The following is a 25,730-nucleotide window of genomic DNA, read 5'->3' as shown; positions in this document are numbered from 1 at the left end:
GTTGAGTCGTCTGGTGGTGGATTGGACTTGTAGAGGTGCTGATAGGCAGACTTCTACTGAGGCACTAAGTAATAAAAAAAAAACAGAGCAAACAACAACTTGACTAAACTGGATCAGCCTCTGTGAATTATGTACACGCTTTCAAGGTCAAATGGAGAGGAAGTCACATGCTCCACAAGGTTATTGACTCTGATAGCGTCTCGTATCTAACATTTCACAACCTTGTTCCTGGTTATTATGAAAGTCTTTGCCATAACTGGGGAGGAGAAAAAAAAAACACAATGCACTATGGAATATTCTCACAGGTGTCAAGTTAAGCACTGCAGGTGCAGCAGTTCAGATTTCTGTCATCGCTCTTTAACTGGCTTCAGTCGGTCCCTGACTGACTGCTAAGGCATCGCACCGTTGGAAAATGCACTTTTAATCAGGGTTGTATTAGTTCAATTCAGGCAATTTGCAACTTCTCCGAGAGCGTCTGATCCTCATTTAACAATTGTAGTCGTACCTTGATAATCATTACAACCGGAACGCCAAACAGGACCCACCGCTGAATTCTAATGGCCGTAAGTGAGCGCCGGCTCGTGCAATGACAGCAGTGCACGACAAGATGGATAGCTCCGAGCAGCTGTCTGTGAAATGCGTGGACCAATGCTGTGGTCATATATCAGCTTCTCAAGCCTGAAGCGCTGTACCATTCCACAGCCACACAGTTCAAATATCATAAAAACCTATTCTCCAGCAGCTGGCCCACATTGAGAGGTAAGATTATACTGTATGAAGTCTGTAAACACAAAGGCCTATTCTAATTTTTCCGCAGCGTCCGCAGATGCACGCTCAGTTGAGTCTTCTGCTGTTCTGATTCATGCCAAACAAAACCAGAAAGGTAGGAAAGTTTCACATTCACTATACGGCAACGACAGAACAGAAAGTGCTTTGGCGCTTTCCCCTCGCTAAGCACCAGAGTGTGAACAAGCCAGTGGACACCGAAGCTTCTTGTACTTATATTTAGTCTGGGCTCTATTTTCTTCCCTGCTCACTAAGAGCATTCAGAGCAGCACTGGCACTGTGGAAAAACCGCAACCTTCTTCACTCGTTTCAATGAGATGACTGCGTTGGCACATGAAGGGCTCCAGGCGCAGAGGGCTCTGGGAATAACGCACGGGGTGAACAGCAAAAATGTTAGTCCTGGCGCTTCATTGGCCACCCAGTGCAAGTGGAACAGCTTGTATCATGTGCTTCATAGCATTGTGATAACTTGATGCTAACGTTTGCTTCAAAGAGGGATTACTGCTAATGTGAAAACTTTAAATGAATGTGGGCTCAAAGGAGTATAAATCTGTGTGCAGCGCTGCTTAATAAGCTTTAAATTTGGGCTCCCTCATTTGAATTTCATCTTCGATCCGACTACATCCTAAAAATGTAAAAGCAAAAAGAGTTTCAAGAGCACTTTATGAGATTCAAAGCTCCGCATGACCAAAGCACTTGAGTGTCTCACCTTGTTCTGGTCAGTCCAATACAGGAAGTAACCTTTAGGGTCGACTGTGAGAGTCACCGGTGTCACAGTGGTAGAGTCCTGGAGGAAAACAAAGAAAAAGACATCTGGAGTCAATGTGTGTGTTTGCGTTTTTACATGAGCGCGTGCTTTTGTGCGTATGGCAGAATACACTCCTGGTAAACCAATTCATTTATGTCTCTGGATCAAAGCCTAGTTTTTGTTAAACCACACGCATACCAGAAGCTGCAATGACATTAAAAGTGCTGTTTGTGTAGTAAGCATGAGCACAATCCTTTCCTTCTAGGGTACTTTCCCCACCGTGACCTGGCATCACCACGAATGACCGGCAAGCCCGGAGTGCGGTTTTGTTGACTTGACGCGGCTGCAATCGCTACCTGCGTGTTGTTTCACCACTGATGTTTCCATTTTCCCCCCCTTGTAACAGACAAATGCTTTCCCACAGTTCCTACAAACAGACGGCTCCAAGCCTCACACACACACACACACACACACACATAGTTTGACCCTGAGGCATACATGGCAACGCCAGATATTATTGGATGCGTCTATAAAAAGAAAGAGCCTTTGCTTTGTGTCCACAGTGGCCATGGTTCAGCCGAACAGTAGCATATTGTCCTTCTCAATCAGCCATGGCTTTGAGATCAGAGAGATGGGAACAGCATTCGCTGCACAGAGCAAGGAAATCTTCAAAGTGTCTTCATGAGGCTTCTAATGATGTCCCTATCACAGCACTCGGAGACAGAGCTAATGGTCTGCATCTGCTAGATGCTTGTCATACTTGGGCGCGACCCTATGCGGCCTGCAGTGTAGGATGTCATGAAAGGGTTGAGCTGGGTGCTGGTAGACAGAGTCTGTGTGGAGGTGCAGATGACTATTAGTACTCTGAAATCATTTCATACTGTCTAAATAAGACAATCACAGTCTATGGAACCTGGCCCACCTGCTCCATTATGGGCCAATACTGAAATCCACCCCTTTATGATGGAGAAATTGAAAAAAAAAACAGACAGAGCGAGCGAGAGAGAAAGAAAGGAAGAAAGAGGGTAAGCGAGCGGAAAGCAAATGACAGACTCGCTCGACGCCGCATCAGAAGCATTTGCAGTGGTGACGTTTGCTATGGCAACCCACCATTCCCGTGAAATCTATTAGGGGCTCAAAAGGAATCGTTTTGGTTCTGTTCACATGATTGCACAATCTCTGAGGGCTTGGCTGGATGACAAAGGATGCAGCTCATACCACTGTAGCACACACGCACACACACACACACACACACACACACACACACACACACACACACACACACACACACACACAGTACTTACTGCCTGAGGGCAGGATAAAAGCCTCATGTTCGTAGTTCTTAGACATCTCACACCAACTGCAGCCCTGTATCTCTGATCTCGACTTGGGTTACAATCCATAATCCAATCTCTCCAGTTTAGCTTTTACGCAGATTAATATCCCTTTCCCGTCCTCCACCGAGGCCTGTGTTACTCCCGGAAAACTTCACAAGAAGCTAATGAGTTGGATCAATAATTTTACAGCAAGTTGGTTATGCTGCAAACAAAGTGAGACAAGAATCCACTCAGCGGGCGAGATGAGGCTGCTGATGGATCGTCTGTGATGTCAGAGACAAAGGAAGAAGGTGGCTCCAGATGTGAGAGCAGTCATTTTCACCAGCTTCTTTCTTAATGTCCCAACTCTCCACGGCCACCGCTACAAACACATTAAGCCATTACGGACTCTTTGCAAAGATTTTCCTCATGGGTCTGCGCATTTATGGAAAAACAGAAGTTACAACATGGCGGATTAGAGCTGAGAGCGATTTGCTGAGATTACAACCTCCGGAGTGCTGCAGCTGTAGCTTTTTATTGTCATTTCACTATTTCAAGGATTTGTCATTAATGGGAAGACATTAGAAGCTTGCTTTTTTGCTGAATGAAGATGAGATTACTGGCTGACTTCCAAAAGTACAAACGCACTGAGGGAACCAATCCCAGGCGGGATGTGGCCATTTCTTTCAGTGAAGAGTTTGTACCATCACCTGCGAGTGTTAGAGAGGAGATATGAGCTCAGCATATTTCCGTCCTGCATGCTAAGGACATATTCTACTACTTTTAAGGGATTTTAGGCTCCCCCGTGGAGCCTGATCATATCTTAGTCAACACACGCACGAGGCCAAAAGGGCCTGATACCAACGTAAGCTTTAAAAACCTCTGTTTACAAGCACCCCGCATAATCTTTCATATATTTGCCAGCCGCTGTCAGTGATCTTTAAGACGGAGGGTCACTTTCCTAGAGGCTTTGGATGCCTGCCTGTCCTCCACTCTCTATTAACAGAAAGCAGCATTATGACAGCCCTTGGTGCTGACCGGCACACAATAACACAATCCAGGCAGTGTTTTAAACGACGACGAGGCGTTTCACGAGCCGCTGCAGCAGGCGGTTGTCTGCAAGCGGCGGCAACAAAAATACAAGGTGCGTGTGCGTGGGAGGTTGGGGAGGTCTGAGACTTTCGAGGATTCACAAACATTTCTGGAGGTTTCCGTTGCTCTCCTGTTCTTTTTCAACAGCCAACCACCAAGGACTGCTGTGCGGAAGTCTGCTCCTGAAACCTCATGGCCCTCCTTAAACACTGAACAAGTCTTTACACCTTTTTACAGTGAGACAAAATCTGCAATTTTCACTGAAACGACAAGAAATAAAAAAATCCCTTCTGCTCATACACATACAAATTGAAATAGCTTGGACAGTTTCTTGTTAAGAGTGGAGCCCAACATCCGAGGCCATGATAAGAAGAAAATGATTTAATGAAATCCTTCCTCAATGACAATCTATTATAGCTTTTCTCTCTCTCAGGCGGCGACTGTGTTCCTCTGTGATTCTTTCCATGAATGATACAGAGAGGAAAGAGGAAGGAAGGAGTGCACGGGAAAGGAAACAGAGAAAGTATCTGAGCACATCAGCCTTCGCGGGTGTGTGTTTTCACAGGAAAGGCCTGGCGGGCATTTGGTTCTGGAGATAGGCCCACATGAACTAACTACAGTACACAAACACGGCTGTTCGGGGAAACAGACGCACACCTCGCACACCCCCCTCCCACAACATACCAAGCAGACAGCTGAAAGGGTGAGCGCTCATTAGTAATTACAAGTTAAAGAAATGCTCGAGCACCCTTATTTAAAAACAAGACTGATGATTGACAGAATGGTAGGTTTGCAAGCGTGCATAATGTCCTCTGTGCCATCTGTACTGACCACATTCACACTCTGGTGACACTCCACCGATGCCATCTGCGCTGTGCTTGAATCACCTGAACTCAGTGAATATGATTATTTCACAGTGTATCTGTTACAACGATGTCATTCAGTTCCACAATAACACTCATATTAAAACCAAAATAACAGCACAATACAGTACCGACACCTGAATGCCTGTGCTTATCCACACACATGATGTGCATACAATGTGAGCTTTGATGATTACTGATTCTTCTTTCGTCAATGCTTTCGCACAGGACACTAAGTGCACAGTTAACTCGGCGAACAACAGTTCCAGGTGGCCACATTTTCCATTTCCCAGAATCACCACAATGCTCATATTCAAATGCTCACACAATAAAGAGGTTTGGAGAAGCAAGAGGAATGCGTGCCATCATACAAATGAGACAGGCTGCGGAAAAGTGTCAAATGAATATCAGAGAAAGCCCCTTTCACGATACACAGAGCTATTACGGTGACAGCGTAGGAGCCGGAATAACCAATTAAGTGCAATAAGGTCAGTGAGTTGAAACTGAATGTGAAGCGCAGCAGCTGTATGTTCATCCTCTCCATCATCAGGAGGATGTGATGGTGAGTTGTTTGGGGTAGGTGCAGTGCGCCATAGCGCTCTGTTTTAAAGGCTACTACTGTTATGTTATCGCCGACTACTCAACAGCAGCGTGCAATCAATTTCAATCAAGGTCATTTCACTATAGCTGCACTCCTATGCACGAATGACAACAACAGAACAAATAAAAGCCAATCGTTATTCAACCCCCGCCCGGTGGTGACGCTGCGAGCCGCGTGCTGAACCACGATACTCTTATTCATCTGAAGTTAATTGATAAACGTTTCCAGTGAAGCGGGAGGAGGGGCGACCTTAATTCAAATCTTTAATGTGATTTAAGGGGCAGCGCACGCGTTCTCACACACGAGCACGGGCAGACACGCGAGCACCCCACACACACACTGTAAACTGTGAAATGTAAACAAAGCGCATGTCAGTAGACACTATAGACAAGGCACAGGCAGGCAGTGCGGTCTCTGACAATTCAATCCATTGGCTACTACTGTTGCATGAGTAGCCCATAGATCGCGCAGTGCTGCCCGGTGGTACGTATGTGCATGCAAACAAAGCGTGCAGAAATCTCGCATTTACTTACATCATCCCATTTCATAAATTTGTTGCCCTTTCTTAGGCTCTCGGGAACGGACACCGGCTTGAGCTGCAGCGCATGAACTCCAGGCTGTGCCCCTGCCATTGACTCATCTACTCTTCTCGACGCACGACAGGGCTAGAAATGAGTCACTTCACTCGCTTCTACTCTTATTTCTCTTCCTCTCTCCGTTTGTAATCTGCTTAAAAGCAGGCTGTCGGAAGCCCACTACTGCTGCCAGTATGTCATGCCCGCATTGACGGCGGCGGTGGCGCGTCTCGGCTTTGGAGAGCTGTGGAGGCGGACGCAGACGCAGCGGACCAGGGCCACTAACTGACTGACTGGCTGACTGAGCGACATGCAGCTAAAGCGAAGACGAGGAGGAGGAGGAGGAGGAAGAGAGAGAGGGGGGAGGAGGGGGTCTAAATGAGTTGCTGTCCAAGTCAGTGCGGGGACAGGATCGATATGCTTGAAGTGATCTAGCGCCGCCGTGCGTCCGAGACAAAAAAAAGGATGGCAGTAAGTGGCCCCAAGGTTTGAGCAGATAAGAAGCTGAGAGGAGTGGCGATTTCCCCACAGCAGGTGCACGCAACAGTGGTGTTTGACTAAAGCTGGTTTGGTAAATTATTATTTATGCATTCTGTTTGCAAGCTATTATTTTTGTCCTTGGCAGATGAACAATAGAATTTTGTGTTTGCTACACCCTCACATGTAAGCTGTGACGTACACTGCAAGATATTATTTCTTCTTCTTAGACTCCACATTTTGAAATTAGACAGTTTGGGGGGCCTCATGATTGAAATAATACATACAGATTTCCTTCAGCCAGCTCGCATTGTTGTGTGAGTGTAGAGGTGATGTACAGAGGTCATATTGGTGCCTTGACTCTGACCTCGTCACCCTTTTGTCGGCATTTCTGTGAAAGCTTTGGAATAAGAACAGTCGAATGGTAAAAAGAAAAAAAAAGACATGGAAAAAGCCTCAGCATTTCTCAAATCCTGGCTCTGTTCCTGCATCATGTTAATCTAATCTATCCATCCTCATCAGAAGTATATTCATATCTGCGTGGAGGCTAATAGGTGCTACTTTAATTTAAGAAATCGGTCCATCAGCGGGAGCGGACACTGATTTCTATTTCCGTGCTCATATGTGGCTGTGGGCCTTGTTACTTCTTCATGACTAAACTTCCTCAAAGTTCTGGGAGCCAAGAGTGCATCACCGCCTTTAGGACTTTTTTCAAAATTGACTTTCTTATTAAATAAAACATAGACCCCCTCTGGGCTTTGTACCACCCACACTGTTTATTTTCTGCCATTTCCAAAAAGGGACCACAGGCTGTTGGAGTCCTCCGAGCAGCGTTCCCTCTGTGTCTCTCTGTGGTCAGTCACTGGCCGGCCCTGACCGTCAGACACGTCAAACTAGTCAAACCTGACTGGCACTTTTCATGTCAGTCGTAACAGCAGTTTGTTTGAGTTTGCCTCCTGTCATTAATGATTGATTAACAGTGACAGTTTGGGGACCAGGCCCTGAGTAGAGTCATAGTTGGGTGACAGCTCAGGAAAGCGAGAGAAGGGTACAAGTGTGTGTGTGTGTGTGTGTGTGTGTGAGAGAGAGCGAGAGAAAGAGGGTAGACACAAAGGCAAGAGAGAAAAAAATTATCCTTCAAATTCAAAGAATTCCAAAGCAGAAGCACTTATTTAAGCAAGAACAACAAATGTACAAAATACCCTCATACCGATGCGGAGACTCAAATGTTTTTATACCACGAATGAGTCATTGTTATCCTGCATGCCTCAGACTTTGGTATCCGTCATCCGTCTTCCTATCAGCCTGGAGGTTCCAACTAGCTCTAAAATCAGCCACAGCACTCCCACATGAAAGACAAAGGCCTACAGTAAGGAGATATAATTGGATTGTCAGTATATGAAAGCGCTTTCCCCTCACCTTCATTCAGAGACACACCGAGCCTTTAAAACGAATTCATCCAAGTCGTCGGTGGAGTGTGTCTTCCTCTCCCGTCCTCGCTGGAACAAATAAAATGTGGAATTTGCCAATGAAAATCCAATCAGTGACGTGTCAGGAAGATTTGAGGGAGAGATTAGAATTAAGAAGGCTTTTATTAAATGAGCACAGTGCGCCTCTGTCAGAAGACGCAAAACTACACACACATCACAGTTTGTGTATTACTGTGTTCTTGGACAAGTGACAGCAGCAGCCTAGTTGGTGGAGGGGATCAATCTCATCTTTTGGAAGCAGTACTTGTCACCTGGAAGAGGACAAGTAGACAGTGGTAGAGATTTATTTCATTTCCAAAAGAAGCTGCTTCGTAAACTGACTTCCTCTATTGCAGGGCCGGATTAACGTGTAAGAGGGCAATGAGCTGTGGTCCCTCGCTGAGACACATGTTCCTCCAACACATGGTCCCAGAAATCAACAAGCATTCCTCCGCTGGAACACCAGCCGAGCCCAGGAGCTGCAGACAGAATTTGTCATTCATCAAATTATGACAAAGAAATGCCCGGGGCAGATGTCCTCTTTGTCCAGCCGGTCGTCCTGCGCTGCTCAGGTGTTGAGTGCAACATATGTCTTCAGCATATGTTGCAAAAAAAAAAAAAAATCATTCAGAAAATGAGGGACCTTCATCCGTCCGAGGGCAGAGGTTTTCCTCCGAGATTATCAGACAGATGTGGTGGCCTGTCCAGCTGGTGCTGCGTTGTCATGGCTGAGATGTTTCTGGTGGAAACTGCACATCTGTCAGACGATGGTAGATCTCTGAGCTGACTTCTACATTTGAGGGGAGAATATTTCCTGAGCGAAAAGTGTGAATTTCAGGTTCAAGGTTAATCACGTCCACTTTTACTGAAGAGAGGATGGTTGGCTGGCTTCTTTCTGATGAAGGACCTGCAACTTTTTGGTATTCAAGACCAGACCCGGGGCTCTGTAGCGTTAAAGATCTGTTTGATGGCACACTGAATATCCAACGTGCTGCACTGACTTTGCCCTTCACCTTCAGCCAATTAAGGTGGCAGAACCTGCCGTATGTACAGCGTATACACATACAGACTACCCCTCGACAGGCCCTTACACTGGCGCTGGTGAGGAGGTGAGATGTGTGCTTGTCTTCATACGCCATGACAAGAAAGAGTGAACAGCAGTGTGTCAGTGTTTCTGCGTGCACGTGATGAGGGACAGGTGTTCTCAAACGACTGCCTGCTGGAGCTTTCAATATCAACATTAACTCAAGACCTCTTCTGAGCTGCACATTCAGCGTTCTCATCTAACCGGCGTGCCTTTCTGATCTTTCACCTTCAAGAGCAAGCTTTGAATTTTTCTTGTATCATTCACCTTTAGACACCAAGAGCAGCTCGGTGTTTACAGGGTATGTAAAACCCGTTTTAACTAAATGTGTGATGAAATAACCTGAGCTGTCAAAGTTCGAAATAACTGACCGTTACTAACGTGAGTAGATCTAAGTTGATTTCTTTCTAACTTCAGACTTCAAAGCCAGCAGAGCTCTACGTGACAACAATACAGTGTTGTTCTGCCAGCGAGCCTGCTGGGTCTGAATGGTTGCAAAATTAAAAAAAAATAAAAAAAATCTCTATCAACCACATCGTCAAATCAGTTTGAGATGATTTTAGGACATGAATACTTGTTTTGGAATCAGTTAGCCTTTCAGATGTGACATTGAGGACCACAGTATACGTATGTATAAACAAGGCCTCTGGGAAAGGCAAAGGGTCTGTTTAAGTTGATGCCAGCATTGTCCTCTCCATGAACTCAAACAGACCCACAAACTATAAAAGCAACACATGAGCAGCATCTCCTGGATCCCTGCTGCCACTGCAGTTTATGGGGAAATGTTTTGTTTTTTTTTTGTTTTTTTTCTCACAGGTTGACTCCAGAGGTGGAGGAAGTACTCAGATCTTATGATTTGGTAAAAGTAGCAAAACCACAGTGTTGAAAAAACAGCATGCATTTCAGTTTTTACTAAAAGAACAAAAGTATTAGCATGAAAACATACATAAAGCACCAAAAGTAAATTTTCAAAGTAACTGGTAAGTTATTAAATAAATATAGTTGAGTAAAAAGTACAATATTTGCACTGGAGTGGTACAAAAATAGCAGAAAATGGAAATACTGAAGTAAGGTACAAGTATCCCAAAACTGTACTTGAGTATAGTACTTGAATAAATGTACTTAGTTACTTTCCACCACTGATCGAGGAGGAAATTTAGAAATTTATATATACCTATAAGTGATTTATGATTCATTTCAAATATTGATTCTGCTCTTGTTTGTTTTGTAAATCCCAATTGACAGTTTTGTTTAATAAAACTACTATATACTATTATATTACTACTATCAAAGATGATTCTTCCTCCACACATGTAATAAAACTAAAGTCTATAGTCATGCCGGCAGCCATGTGAGGACGTAATGATCGTTACCCACATTAAATATTTTAAGGATGAAAAATGTAGAAAAAAACATTACTTCCATCGATAGCAGTCGGTGGAAAAACAAGAAAAAAAAAGAGTAAAGTTTGGCCTGATGGAGGCACCAGAGGTACGACCATGTTGCTACAACAACCAAAAAGGTTTATCCTCTGTAGGTTTGACCTCATCTCAAGCTCAGGTCTGCACAGACGGCTCTCAGTGTTCATCCGTTTAGTCTCAGTTTGCAGTGGTTCACTGTATAAGTTCAAGCTTCCTGTCACTGAGCTTGTGTCACAGCCACCCGAGGCCAACATGACCATTTTTTCTATGCACTGCCTAAATCTTTTCCATCCAATTATTTTTGTGCATGTTTTCAATTCCAGCATAAAAACCTGAGTGGAAATGTCAGAAATTTAATTAAAAAGCCAAAATTTTGTAAAATCCCCTCGGCTGCAGTGGAGAGGGTGGCAAATAAGGAAAAAGAGACAGCTGAAAGCTGGTGGAGACATATACTTTGCACATGTTGACACTGCGGTATCTGTGTCTTCTACTGTAGACAAAGCCACTCAGTGTTTCATGCCTCCACTCTACCAGGAAGATTAACCAGCTGGGACACCTTCGGGCACAAACAAAACAAAGGAACTCTCAAACTCTAAGCATTCATTTAAAAATATGCATCATGCTCTCTCAACTCAAGTAATAAAAGTCTTAAAACTTCATTTTTACACATGATCCCTCTTTATGACAGGTTATAAAGCAGCACCCAGTTGAAAGCATGTAGAATCATGTCAGCTAATATTGTACTTTAGTAGCATACATTCCCATACTAACAACTTTACAAGTGAGTCAAACTGGCACACAACAATTGCCCCACAGTGAAGCCTCTGGGGGCCCCTGGGCTCCTCTGTATCCTCCCAGAGGCAAATAAAAGCCCCACGGGGAACACGAGGATCAGACAAGACAAGCTGACTCAATAAAAAGCAGAAATGCACCTTGAAGCAGGTGTCATGTTCTCTGGGATCATATGTTGGCACTGTTGATTGAAACATGCACTGGTTCGCATTTACTGTCTGCAGACATTTCTGTTCATTATTTTCTATTTAAAAAATTGAACTTGATGCAGAAAAACTGTGTTGACTTGAAATGTACATGGCCGAAAATGATCAATTAGGCTTTAATTCTACTTTAGTGCAGAATGTGACATTTTTTTCTTCCTCAGGTGGCTCCTTTTGGCCTGTGAATAATAAACAACCTGATGCTGAAAGGCCTCCCGGTGACCCCTGATGACCAGATAGAGGAGGAAGAGGTTGATTGATGTGGGTTGGATGATGCTTGATGAGCTTCAGGGGGCTCAGGTTGACCCTCAGGTAATAAAGAAGTAGAGAGGGAATATGGTCTTACTAGGGATGACTGACCAAACAGAAATGATTCAGGCAATGAGAGAGAGAAAGACTTGAATACTAATGTTGAGGAAAACGCCTCCCTCTCCGTCGCTCCAGCAGTTCCCACCACCACACCATGAGATAGAGCATCAACGAGGTCTTTTCCCGTTTACTATCCTGCTCCCAGGGCTGTTCCTTTTGCTGCTCCACATCCTGTTCCTTACACTTATCCTTATGCTGCTCCTGCTTTTCCTGACCCTGATCATGGACCCTCACACTGATCTTGAAGGAGCTCATTGTCATGTACCTGCACTGCCTACCTGAGGAGGACAAGGATGAGATTGAGAAAACTGATGGCATTGGTTCTGTTGAGATCATTGGCCCACTCTCCCCAGAGCATTCTTTCGAGGAGGTCAGTTTTAGATGACCTGAATCTCCCTCAACGTCTAAACCTCAGCTCTGCCACAAGGAGACGCAGGGAAGAAAGAGAGGAGGCTACTTCTAAGAGGCTGAGGTGGTCTGATGAGAGCGACTCAGGTTGACTGTTCAATGGATAGGCTGACAACCCTCCTGGAAACAAAGCAATAATAGAGTCCGTATTTGCCCTTCATCGCTTCCACAACACAGCTATCAAGAACTTCTGGCAGAATGACTGCAGCGACCCTTTTCTCCACTGATGGGTTCACAAGTTCACCTCACATCTGGCAGGACCAGTGATTCCCAAGGTCGCCAGCTGGTGACAGCCCAGGTAGCATCTTGCACTTGGACCCGTTCCTCATGTCGGTGGGGACGACGGATCGACCCTTTTGAACCACGAGGCCTGACCTTTGCGTCTGGCTGGGTTGTCGACATCACAGGCAGCATCTTGCACTGGGCTTTTTTGTCCGTCCTCCTCATTTTGGTGCGGCGGCTGGATTGACCTTTCTTTCATCCAGAGGTCCGTCCTTTGCATCTGGCAGGCCTGTCGACACCTCGCGCTTGTGGAAGGACAGGAACTTTCAGCTTGGTTGTGTGGAAAGAGAGAGGAAGACAACAAAAAGCTGCAAAGAACAGCTATAAAACAAAGAAAGTACTTCACTCTTACCACCAAGAAAGCTGCCAAACAGCTTTTCCACAGGAGCAGTTCTCGCAGCTGGGAGAACAACCTGATTTAACAGTGGACATCTTCTACTAGCTTGTTGTTACTTGTGTGCTTGTTACTCATTCAATAATTTAATTGTCTTACTAACTATTGTTGGTAAGTGGTGAAATGGTGAAAATAGGGAGCAGAATGTTTTGTGTTTTGTCCTCCACATGATTACTGAGCCCCCCCAAGAGGATAAAATACACCAGACATGCCTGATCCTGATAAGTACTGCTTCACACTGTAATAACAGTGATATGTGACAGGTCCTGAGCTGGAACACAGGGAACTGGCCTTTCTCTGTCTGCTGCAGGATTATGTGCACTGCTGCAACCTCCACACAGGAAGCAACAATGAGGAAGACCCAGCCTCAATGTTCCTGCAGTACATCCAGGGTTAACAAGAAAAAAGAGCGCTTACTCTAGACCAGATCAGAAGGATGGCTGACCACAGGACACAATAGAGAGCTGTGGTCTTCTGTGTTTCAGTCCAATGAATAAGTATGTAGCTTATCAAGATTACAAAAACAGAATGTTAACATATATGTTGATGTAATTTCTTTCAATATATTTCATTGCTCCAATACTCTATTATCGTAGTAATAACTTATATTCCTTCTTAATTTATACAAAGAGCACAAACATATTTGAAATTTGAAGCAGGAAAGCCTCCATCACAGACAAAACTGTATAACAGACACTAAATTGAAACTAGAAAAGGATTAGATATATAGCCATATTTGGATATTTTGCAATACACAAAATCTTATGGAAAATCAGTAACAAAACTCTTTGTAAGCAAAATAACCTGACAGAAATGTCTACTTTTATCTAATCCATTAAATAAAAATCAGGTTACTTTATCACATTGATCCAAATTTAAATTACTATGTATTGCCATAAAGCATTCCATCCATCCATCCATCCATTTTCCATGCCGCTTATCCCTTTCAGGGTCGCGGGGGGGCTGGAGCCTATCTCGGCTGTCAACGGGCGGAAGGCGGGGTACACCCTGGACCGGTCACCAGCCGATCGCAGGGCACATACACACAACCATTCACACTCACACTCACACCTAGGGGCAATTTAGAGTCACCAATCAACCTAATGAGAATGTTTTTGGTCTGTGGGAGGAAGCTGGAGTGCCCGGAGAGAACCCACGCATGCACGGGAAGAACATGCAAACTTCACACAGAAAGGCCCAACCCGGGAATCGAACCTGCGACCTTCTTGCTGTGAGGCACACGCACTACCTGCTGCGCCACCGTGCAGCATAAAGCATTCCTGCACAGTGATATACAAACCTGCCCACGATGGCCAAATACACTCACAGATGTCACTGACCATGCCAGAGCCTTATTTAAAAATGGATTGTCATGACTAACCATCCCCTATTCATAATTATGATGAAAGACACAGTGCTGATCAAACAGTATAGCCATAAAAAACATCTCCCACACTCACATGAAAACTGGAACAACATACCAGAAACCTCGTAAAATGTCTTGCGTGTCAGCCATATGTTTTATAATCCTGGACACTGCTAAATTCAGTTAAGTGGTTATAATTGAACTATAATTGAAAAGTTTTATTGGTCAAAATGAATTGTTTCCTCTGGTGTGGTTTGAGAGTCCTGACATTAACTGGACAGTGCAGCCTCTGCTGCGCACAGTCAGTGTGTGTCACGATGAAGATTCTGATGTGTGTGTATAGCTGTGTGTGAATGCGTGCACAGTCAACATACTGTACATAGGGTACCAACTACAGGAACAGGAATTAAGTCCTACGACCATTAACCACCTGTGCAAGGGAAAACCCTCAACAGTAATTCATGGACATCCCTGCTAATTATGTGACTATAGTCTATTTACTTCTGTATTATGAAACCATCAGCCTTGGGATTCTAAATGGGTTCAGTTCAAAGAGTTCCTCCACCACTCATACTTATAAAATAGTGAGTAAGTACTGGCAGGCCTAACTACTACTTAGTGAATACGAGCTCTTCAAAGACACCAGGGATGTGGTTTCTTGCCTATAAAAAGACCAAAGCCATATTGGGACTTTCAAGCTTTCTAATGGGACAATGCTTCAGGTTCACCAACAGAGAGTGCTGTGGCATAACTTTACGTTTCCCTGGTGGCTCTCCTCTGCTTACGATTACAAATAATCCTTCTCTCAAGGTTCAGGAACTTCATTGTCCATTCAATCCAAATTCCTGGTAACTAACATAACACGGAACATGTGCAGTGAAAAACGATATGTTAAAAACTTAACAGCTTGCAGAGGGGGCCCAGGGCCTGTGGTTCAGGTCAAATTATGAGTTTAAAGCAAAACGATGAAGCTCTTTTGCTCCCCAGCCCGACTCTACTGACACAAAAATGTGTTTTTTTGACATTATTCACACCTGGAGAGTTGCAGCGACCTTGTGGGCGAGACACGGGAGGCTTTAATATGTCTCATTCCTTGCTCTGTTTCTGTGTGTAACCGAACACCTCTACTACTTCTATTGTCTTATCTGAGATTGAAGAGGGAAAAAAACTGGCAGGTGTTCTTCCCCTCGGGCTACAGACTCCAGAAATGAGGAAAATAGAAGGTGGGAGTTGGAATGAAAGGGAACACGCATGCATGCATGTATACATACACACGCACACACAGCGACGCGCACACACATGCACAAGCGTATACTTTGACGCACATGTCTGAGTGTGTCGCAAGATCACACAGCCAGTGCTGTTACATGCAGTGTAAACATGTCTGAGGGTGTGTATTAAATACTCATTACAGAGGACTGGGTAAGCTCTGGGAGAGACTGGGAGAGAAAACAAACAAACCCCACAGGGTGGCTGAGAGGGGTGGTGAGGGGCCGAGGGAGGCCTCTCCCAGTGTAATTCAAGTTCAATAACTGACCCTTAACCTCACTCTAACTCAGGTTACACAGTTCTGGTGAGACAGATTATAGGCGCAGTTACCTCACAGCTGTGGATACTATACACCTCTACAGAAGCTTTACACACACATACTTCTATACATGAACACACACGCACAGTACCAAAAACAAAAAAAGGTCAGTTGGTAATGTCAACAATCAAGTACTCTTGAATATCAAATGGCAACATGGATGACAGGTTCCCAATCCGCGCACCTTTTGGTATGATGTAAAGAAACCTGGACCACACAGAGCCCTTTCACAGCCAGGAAGCAGAAGACATCATTCACCTGCAGAGCTGCAGCTGGGCCAGTTTCACTCTGTCAGAAAGAACTCATTACCCTCATGTCAGAATGATCAGAGAAGGAAAACACTGGCACTTGAAACCGCTGACAAATACTAGTAATTGTTCAGTTCACGCCTATGCAGATATGGAGTAATGCAGGGTGCCCACACTGTTAGCCTCCAGGCTAGTCTTTTTGGCAGCAGTTGTCATGTCGTTGTTTTAATTACATAATTGTGCTTGCAAGCAGAGAAACTAAGTACACACTCGCTGCAGTTGTCACGAAATATCAGACGTTAGGTGTGCAAAGAAAACTTCTGCTTCTCTTAATATTTGCTCAAATATGTCCATCCTCTGCCACACAAATCTGGATTTTGCAACTTCCAGATGAGGCCAGTGGAAGGGTTGCAGATGCCACGGTTGTGGCCGCAACCTAAAAATGGTTCACATCCCATGCTGTGTTAGCATAACCACGGTCACATGTTTGAGGGAGAGACTAAGAAAATGAGGGAGAGAAAGAGAAAGAGAGATGTAGCTACTGAAATCTAGTTTTTATAGAGCAGTTATGACCAGTAACAACACATGACAAACAAGACAGAAATGTCTGGCCAAAATCAATTGCCATTCCCTTTGACCACTTCCCTCCCAGCTGGGCATTGCTTTGGTTAAGAGACATGCTCACCCCAGATATTTGTCTGCCTCTAGGCATCTTTCGCCTCTATTGTCTGGTGCAACAGTAGATGGGGCTGCAGGTCTGTAACACCACAGCGGAACAGAGTCTGGCAATTTAACCCAATCCTTCTTTCTTGTCTTTTTTTTCAGTCTTCCTTTTTTCTTTTCTTTCCGTCAGTCCCTGCGGACTCAATATTTATGGATTGGTAAAACCAACATGGAACGGGGAGTTGACCAACATATCAAGTGTCAAGGTCTTGTCAGAAAGGCCCTAAATTTGCATCATTACAGCTCATACTCTTGGGAGACGGTGGGGCTAATTCAAACCATCTACGCACAGCTGGAAGAGAGAAGTGGGCTCTCTTCTGGATGGAAATAAAATAGAGAGAAACATGTTTTATGTCTCCTCAGCCATTTATTGTTTTCAGAGTCATAGCTTGCCTGTATGGCATTCCCCTAATCATCCGTAAGTTACACAATGCCCAACTGTCATTTCAATACTGACATCTTTAGACAAAGCATAAGGCATCATTGTGCCTAAATGAAAAGCAGGATTTATAAGACCCCTATACCTCCCCCTGTGACTTTACCATTTAGTGTGTTTGTTATGAGTAGATCTGCCAATCAGCAATGCACAAAGGGTCTATTGTCCGTGGCCCACTATGGCACAGTTCCAGAGAGGGCGTTAAACTGTCTGCTCTGATAGCAATCTGAAGCTAAAGCCCTTCTCCCAATCCCTACACGCAGCAACAACCCAGTGCTGACTAAGCCCAGGCTGCACTAAGATGCTGATCTAAGGTCAGTTTTGTGCCCCGCAAATGGTTTTAAATGGAGGATTAAGTGGAGGTAAGCTGGTCATAGGTCTGTGCCTAAGGCCAGGTGCGGAGCTAGGGATCAGGCTTTGTGCTGTGGTCGGGCTTTTTCCCTTCAAGTGGGCCTAAATCCTTTCAAGAAAGAAAATGTTGATGTTTACATCCTAGCTGTGACCCCTTCTTGGCCTCTGTGCTCGAGCATTCCTGCCATAGCTGTGACATCTAGCTAAGCTTTAGGACACCAGGGGGATAGTGAAAACAACGCTTAATCACAGCCACAGGGCACCTCCATGATAACAAAGCAGCCCCTTAACCCCTCTGTGTTTGTGTGTGTTCCTTAATGCATGTATGCATATATGTGTGTGTGTGTCGTCGCTGTGCTCGGATTTCTTGGTCGAAAGGTGGCCTTATCCTTAGCGCAGGGGTTCAGGGGCCACAGCGCGTAAATTCTGAATGAGTCACCGACTTGATTTTTTCAGCGTTGGGCTCGGGCAGGAATTCTGTTCAGATAATCACACATAATTCCGCAAAGATCAGGCATGTTTACCGTGCATCTGGAGGGGGGATTCCTAACACATGTTTATCAAATACGTGCTGAGCGGAGCTGTCAAAAACCATAATGCCCCGAAGAGCGAGCGAGGATCACCAAGACCAACAGATCACTGTGGGTGAATGGCAGTTCTAACAGTGTGCAATGTTGATATGATGTATGTCCAAATCCTGGAAATAAGTCAAATATGAAGAGGCTAAATTCAAGTATAGCACTGGTTTGAGGGCACTTGAGGGATCAGCGATATATAATCAATATCAATGAATTTCCTGAGATTGGAGTATGCAGCAGATTTCCACTCCCTCTGAATATCAGTCTATGCGATGCATGCACGCAGCACAGTCAGCGACACGGAGGAGGAACAGTTTGGACAATGCTTTCATTTGTGTGTAATAAAGCACTGTAGTAAATTTTGTTTTGTCGGCGGATGGCTGCGGGTGCAAGGCAGCGCTCTGGCTGCAGACTGCTGAGCGTGAGGAGACAGGTCAACACAGGTCAACCGAGTCCAGCTAAACAAACAAACGCTATCAAAGAGGAAATTTCCTGTCCAATCTGCACATTTTCTCCTCACAGTTAGTGTACATTCACCAGATGATCCCAAGGGATGAGACAACGGAGTGCAAGCGACTCTCAGGGCGAAGGCACTTAATGCATAGTTAGCTCTGCATCATATACAACAGTGAAGAGCAGAGAGAATCCAAAGGTTCAACTGTTAAGTCTCTTCAAATGTTTCAATCCCAGTTTGGTCATTTTATATGAGAATAATCTCATATTTATAAAGAAAAAATATGCTTGTGTATTATAAAAAGAGCATATTTGAAAACTGCATTCATATACATATATAAGCACTACATTTTCCTTTCACGCAGCAAAAAGGACTGAATGTGTGTCACACAGCAATTAACCACCAGTGAGGGTTTGGCTCTAAAGCCTTGCAACGTTTCAAATTGCTTCCCAGCCATAATTCCTCCATCCTCTTTGACTCAATTACCTGTCACCTCAGCAGACAAAGGACACACTATGGAGGGCTATTTCTTATGCAGACATACACGTACGTATACGCATGCACTCACACCACACGCGCACTCGCACACACAAACACAGACACTTACACACAGCGTGGAATGATACAATAGTTCTTGCGGTTGCTAGGTGCTGTTGTAATTTATGGCGGGATAGGGTTGCAGGCTTAGCGCCGCATCAGTGTCTTCCTACCAGGTGATGAGCGTTTGCTGACAGGGCTTTAGTCCGTCTCCTCTAACTAGTGGGGATATTCGGCGTAATACACGGCTGAGAGGAGAGACTTCAGCACTTGCTGAATGTTTGGAATACAAACAAGAAAGAGACATTTTTGTAAGTAAGTTAGTGGGTGGTGTTTTTCTATTGAGGCTTGCATCAAATTTTCTGGATACATTCAGATTTTGAATGGAATTTAATATAAATTTTATGGAGAAAGCTGCCAAACAACTTGTATCATGCGTGCCAACAATATCACATACTTTCTGAGACTGTCAAAACTTTGCTCTCAGTGAGTCGATGTTGTTTTTACATTACCTTAACATTTTTTCGGGTTGAGAAAACTGATTTTGCGCTAAAATGTATCTTTTTTTGTGTGCTTTCAACAACGCCGCAGACCGTGATTCCGTCAATATAGACATTTGGAAGGAGTGCAGCTCGGTCTCGTCAACATTATTTTTGGGATTACACTGCTATTACATGGTGAATAATCCATTTTTCTCTAACTGAATAAGTCCCAGCATATCCTCCAGAGTGCATGTGTGTGTTTGTTGTGTTGCTATGTTTCTCTGTGGTTGTGTACAACAGTTACTGAAAGTACAAAAGTATGTGTGTATGTCAGTGTGTGTTCACGCCGTATGAACGTGTGTGTGCGTGGTGCATGTGTGTATCACTGAGTGGACCTCCCCCGCCATACTGCAGAGATTTTTCATCACATGAAAGCCAACAGGGGGTGGTATGCATGCAGGGCGAGTCGCTTCCATCTGCCCTGTCCACTTAAATTAGTGGGGCCTCGCATCCAGCAGCATCTGGTTCCAATATGGAGCCAGGCGGAAGGGTGGGTGCCTCACTGTGCGGCGGAAAATACAGCCTACTGTACCTTTAAATAGCCCTCAGGAGGCAAGGGACGGATGCTGGCCCTATCGCCCTATCCCAAGATTCTTTGTATCTGGCCTAACACTTCTTCCCTTTGAAAGAGGACAAATGTACAATTAGGCAGGAATGCCTGCAATGCTGTTTTCCAAGCGTGTGTTCGCAGAGCTGGCTTGAGCAAATGGCGGACCGGCTGGTGAGAGGTTACGCGCCGTCAACCTCCCTCACTGTTCCGTGGTGAGATGCACCGTCTGACCCTGCCCGAGCTGGGTTTCTCCGGTTCTGCTGGTCCGTGTTTGGGTTAGCCTCTTGTTGTTCTGGTTCTGCTGCAGTTTGCCGAGCCAGGCCTCTGTCAGCACTCTTCTGTGGCATAAGTCTGTAAAGATCCCTCCTCCTCCTCCTCCTCTTCTTCTTTCCCTGGACGAGAGGCACTTCAGAGCTTACCCATAATTCAAAGGTTTCCATCTCGACCATAATTCACACTGCGCTCTACCCTAACTAAAGGGGCTGTCTGTAACTACGGTGATTGCATGTTTGTCAAACGAATTGTCAGTGCAGCAGCCTCAGGAAGAAGAAGAGAGCGGAGCCAGAAACATGATGATGACACGCTTACACACAGCACTGTGCACAACAGTATCATCCTATAGTTGTATGTGATCTGTAGAATGACCATAAAGGACGGATAAAGACACGGCCTTCCTGAACAATCAACGCACACGCTGCAGTGTGCGAGCATGTAACATGGCAGCAGATGGGAGTTGCTGCTGGTTTGCACAATGAAGAAGAAAATAAGTTGTATCCCACTTCAAGTGAGGGTGTTGGGAAGGTAATCCTTCTAAATGCTGCTAGTCTAAAAGTTGAAAATAGTTTCACCTGACATCGATCAGTAAAAGGATGATAGTCTATGTAAAGGACAACATCTATCCTGTAGTGTACTTTGACTTTTTTCTATTGTAAAATATATTTCAAAATGATCAAGATAGCAAAAAAGGACAAATTTGAAGTGGCAAATATGACAGACAAAGCATTATATCATATTAAATGACTACAAGTTGCACAGAGCTCAGGGGGAAATATATGTATATATACATCCACTACACAGAAACCCACAAATTGTTCAAGAGGCCCTCTGGAGGCCCTCCCCTGAACTTCCCGAGCACAAAGATTCTGGGTTTGCATTAGCCATGAGGGAGGAAAACATGGAGCGAGCAACACAGTGCGATCAGATAAGACTGATGACAAGGCAGAGAGAATCGATGACAAACTTTTGACAGCTTTGGCCCGTGTCTTCAGACCAAGCCCGCCTGCTGAAATATAGATCGCAGTGTGCCTCCAACACACACACACACACACACACACACACATACATTCACTGTCAGATACTTGTGTAATGTGTGAGTGATTAGCCAGGCGAACCACAGGAAACCGCTGCAGTGCCCATGTGAGAGAAGAAATGACTCTCTGGATTCAGACTGATAGAATATGTGAAATAGCACCTCCATGTACTGTATCTCAGCGTACACACTCACTGCTATTGTTACAAAATCCTCGCCCTTTGACCTCACGCGTTGGAGTGCGCAGAGCAACAATCAAAGGGCGTATCCAAAACAGCAGGAGGTTAAACTCTACCTCAGAGCTTCTCGAATTGAACACCGAGAGATTGCCACTAACATGTTTCACTTATGCAAACAGTCCATCATGCAAAGACAACTGGCGGACCGAAACAAGCGCTAACCACCAGGTAATTTTATTAAGTTGTGACTTCCTTTTTTTCCTTCCTTACATCAGGAGTTCAGAGGTCAAGAGGATCTGTCAGCGGTGACAGAGAGGATTATGGGTGTAGGCATTCCATTGGCAGTCATTACTGCCCTCAGTCAGCACCCGGTACTCTCTCTCTCCCCCTTTTCTCTCATCCGCTGTCTTTCTGTCTCTTCTCTCTGTTGCAACTTGACAGACTAAGAAGCAATTAGTGTCACATTAGCGATATCCAGGGTATAATTCCTGCTCATGCCAAAGCTGCTGTTGTTCATTCATGCTTTTAAATAAACAGATGCTTTGTTTGATTTGTACTTAATCTCAATCTCTTGTATTGAAATCTTCAAAATCCACGTGCCTTTTTCCGATGTTCAGGAAGTATCAGTGCAGTTTTGTGCCGATACTCCAGAACAATTACTGCACAGTAACAGTTTGTGCTGTATTACAACCACCTATCCAAGTACAATAGTAAAAGTCAAGGGAAAATCAGTGTGAGCAGCGATGTGAGGTTTGGACCCCTGCACTAGAACCCCAGCCCAGTAGGATTCCTCACATTCCAGCCCATGCTGGAGCTGGAGCTGGTAATAGATCTGAGCAGGCCTGCTGGGCTCAGCGCATTGTGGCCTGTCCTCCCTCCCTCAGTTTTCTGCTTTGGAAGAAGACAGCGTTTTTCCTTGTAGGGCACCTTCCTGAGAACAGCCTCAGGTACCGACTTTCCCTCCGTCATAAAAAAAAAAATAATAATAAAAATAAAATCCCAATCCCTCCAGTTTCCCCTCCTGCAACTGTTACAGGAGAGTGGGAGTTCACATCACGGCAGAGCGAGGGGCTGGGTCTTTTTGACAGTAATGCAAGGGACACTTGTTTACCTAACCTCATGGGTCACAGTGCAGTTTAGCAGGGAATGAATGACTTCATTTTTAGGGTTTAAATTAAAGGGTTCCTCCTCTCTTGAACTTGAAACAGATTTGTGCATGCTTTGGAATGAACAAAGTACTCAGTCAGTCCTCAGTCCTTTCTGCTCTGGCTGTGACTGTAAAACAAAAAGGAGGTAAAGAATTACAGTGATGGCAAGAATGTAGAACAGCGCAACTCCTGAAGTCGCATTCGATTAAAGCCTTCCTTACCACCATTTCTACGTTGTTAGATTTAGCCAACGATTCGTACATATTGTGAAAAAAATTCTTTCATTCGCCCTGACATGGTGTCAGTTACTTCAGCAGTTATTGGGCTACGCCATATTTGAGGGAAATTGCTACCTTATGCGCCTTTTAAAAAAACCACTGGGTTTTGAATGGGACCTTTTAAAGAGGGGGTAGTGTTTCATTTAGAGTTGGTGGTCATTTTGGCAATGCGATTTTACCACCAGGGAGCCTTGGAAGCATTTACACTCACACATGGCATCAAGGCCTGCTGTGGTGGTGATCAAGTGCTTTGGAGATGCCTGGACACCATGAGAACACAAATTAGAGCCCGTCTCTGCCGTACTTCCCCCACACCGAAACGCTCAGGCTATAGGAGCACGCTCTCCCTCTCACTCCAGCCTTTCATGCTGCTTGCTCGTCAAAGGAGAATTGATTAAAGGCCCTTTTAAATGACTTCCTTTTCAGAGCTATTATTTCCCAATAACCAAAGGAGAGCAGATTGAGATCAGTAGTCTAATCTGTTGTTTCCCTCTCCTTCTTATTGGTGTTTTTGTTAGAGCCCAGCAGAAAAGCTCACCCCATTTTTCCTGTCAGTCATCGGGTTGTAATACTGGGGCTCATAGCTGTAACTTTAGACTGCTCGAGCACTCACGCACGGGCCTTTTTCAGAGAACAGAGTGAAACAAGTCACTCTCCAAAACCCTCTGACAAATAACCCATGCCACAAAGAACCTGTAACTCTGCCGCCCAGGGAAAAATGCTTTGAAGCTGCAGTAGAAAGGAGGGCTTCTTCACTGCGGCCAGCGCAGCGCTCGGCGCAGCAGCTGAACTTCACGAAAAAGACGAGGTAATGGCGATCTTTCGGAATAATACAAATCCTTGAAAGTGTGTTATCCTACACAGATACAGAAATACAGCTATGAACCGGGAGATTAGCGTGATGGATTCTTTCCCAGGAGGCAAACAGCAGCTATTTCGCTGTCACTGATACTATATAAAAAAAGTAAGAATATGTTTGGAATGGCAATATGTCATGCTTCCCCGGTGCCAAATTGAGTTGAAAGTCAAGCTTAGCCATCAAAACACACAGCAGATGGGAAGAAGAAATGAAAAGATAAGGAGGGATGAGGATTCTTGATTCTGTGTAAGCAGAAACACCTACAGTGTCCGACTTACTCTGGGCTCTAATCAGAACGCACCATCTCCCTTTAACTTCAAACATTCCTGTAAACACCTGCTTGTATCTCACCTCTGCATCTGTGTGGGTAAATACCGCCCATGCATGTTCACCTATGTAGAGACAAGACCTCCGCTAGCTACCGCTGGACAGTTGTTTCTTCTGTAGCCATGCATCACATCTCCTCTCAAGATGAAGAGCTTGGGGAGATGAAAAGCAGACTCTCTGACTCTCTCACCTTTCAGGTGAGAAATGTGCGGTTTTGACAAACAAAAGTTAGATTCATCCAGGTGGTCCCAGACGCCCTATCCAAACAGACGTCTCAGATTGAGCGGCATCGAGATCGTGTTAAAAACAATACCGCGGTATGCTCATATCTCTCACTTTAATGATTAATCTGATCGAGCCAACTTTTCATCTGTCGACACCAGTGCCCTAGGAGCTCTTTTGACTTGTCATCTGGACAAGTAATAACAAGAAGTGTTGTGTCTCACAGCATCACCTTCACAAGCTGAGACGCCTGTCTCTCAGACAGTTGTTATATACAGCACGGCGAGACATTAGTGGCTAATCTACTTCAAGATCATCTGCAAGAAATGCTGTTGTATTTGACAATTCTGCGTGGAAAGCTGATGCCTATCCGGGAGATCAATTGAAAAGTGATTTTAAGGGGGATTTCTTCGTCCACTGCTTCGACATGTAACTGTTACTTAAAGGTGCTGTGAGTCAAGACAGGCAATTTCAAGAATTTCATGCACAGATCCAAGAACTGCCTCTAATACTCTGCATTTTAACACACACTCCTTCATTATGGCTTGGATTGGTGGCTTAGCACTTACTTTTCACTCATTCCTGCACAGGCTCTGTGCCTGATCCCTCTCGCCCTCGACTGTTTCGTGCAACTCTGCCTGACACGCTCCGGTTGCTCCACGAGTCACCAATTGACCAAATGTAAACGTAAACCCTTAGCCCCCCGTGCCACTGAGGCATGAGATGAGACTTTACTCCCCAAAATGCTGATTTTGAGCGTGAAAGCATCGGTGAGTTTTTAAGAAGGAACCACAGATGACTTTTCTAACGGGGAAACAAAGCTGGCTTTTGTGCCTTGGTTCTGGGAGGCCGTTCGCTCTTGTCATGTACATGTGAAATTAATTAGGAGGAAATACTAAAACACTTGGGTGGAAATTGCTTTTCACCAGATGTTCTACATATGAGGATCAATTTAGTACTCTTAGCATAGCAAAATGACTATATAACTTCTTTGGTTGGCTCTTTGATGAAAGCCAATCTGTCACTCATGGCACATAAAAAGAAGTCAGGGTTATATGCTACTGTTTGTTCCACTTTATGGAGTCTTAGGTAATGTGATTACTTAACCAGGTTAGGAAAACAGAATGTTTCATTCTGGGGTAAAATTCGACGTAC

At 44.7% G+C, this 25,730-nt stretch overlaps 1 protein-coding gene across 2 annotated transcripts in view; it reads right to left on the bottom strand.

Moving 5' to 3' along the window:
* The window catches only part of plcb1l (phospholipase C beta 1-like), a 103,495-nt gene extending 97,106 nt beyond the window's left edge, over positions 1-6,389 (bottom strand). The window contains exons 1-2 of one of the 2 annotated variants that reach the window (XR_011603344.1): positions 5,940-6,175; positions 1,496-1,573 (exon numbers count right to left, since the gene is read on the bottom strand). Coding sequence is in view for 1 of the 2 variants with exons in the window: in XM_070987296.1 (XP_070843397.1) it covers positions 1,496-1,573; positions 5,940-6,038 (177 nt within the window). In the remaining variant the exon portion in view is untranslated. Of the gene's footprint in view, positions 1-1,495; positions 1,574-5,939 lie in introns of both variants that reach the window. The other variant, XM_070987296.1, reaches the window with a different exon arrangement.
* Between the last annotated feature and the right edge of the window lie 19,341 nt (positions 6,390-25,730).

Source organism: Chaetodon trifascialis, chromosome 19, assembly GCF_039877785.1.
Source record: "Chaetodon trifascialis isolate fChaTrf1 chromosome 19, fChaTrf1.hap1, whole genome shotgun sequence".
Taxonomy (NCBI): Eukaryota; Metazoa; Chordata; class Actinopteri; order Chaetodontiformes; family Chaetodontidae; genus Chaetodon; species Chaetodon trifascialis.
The sequence above is the reverse complement of the archived record's forward strand: the minus strand, read 5'-3'. Positions and strand labels throughout refer to the sequence as shown.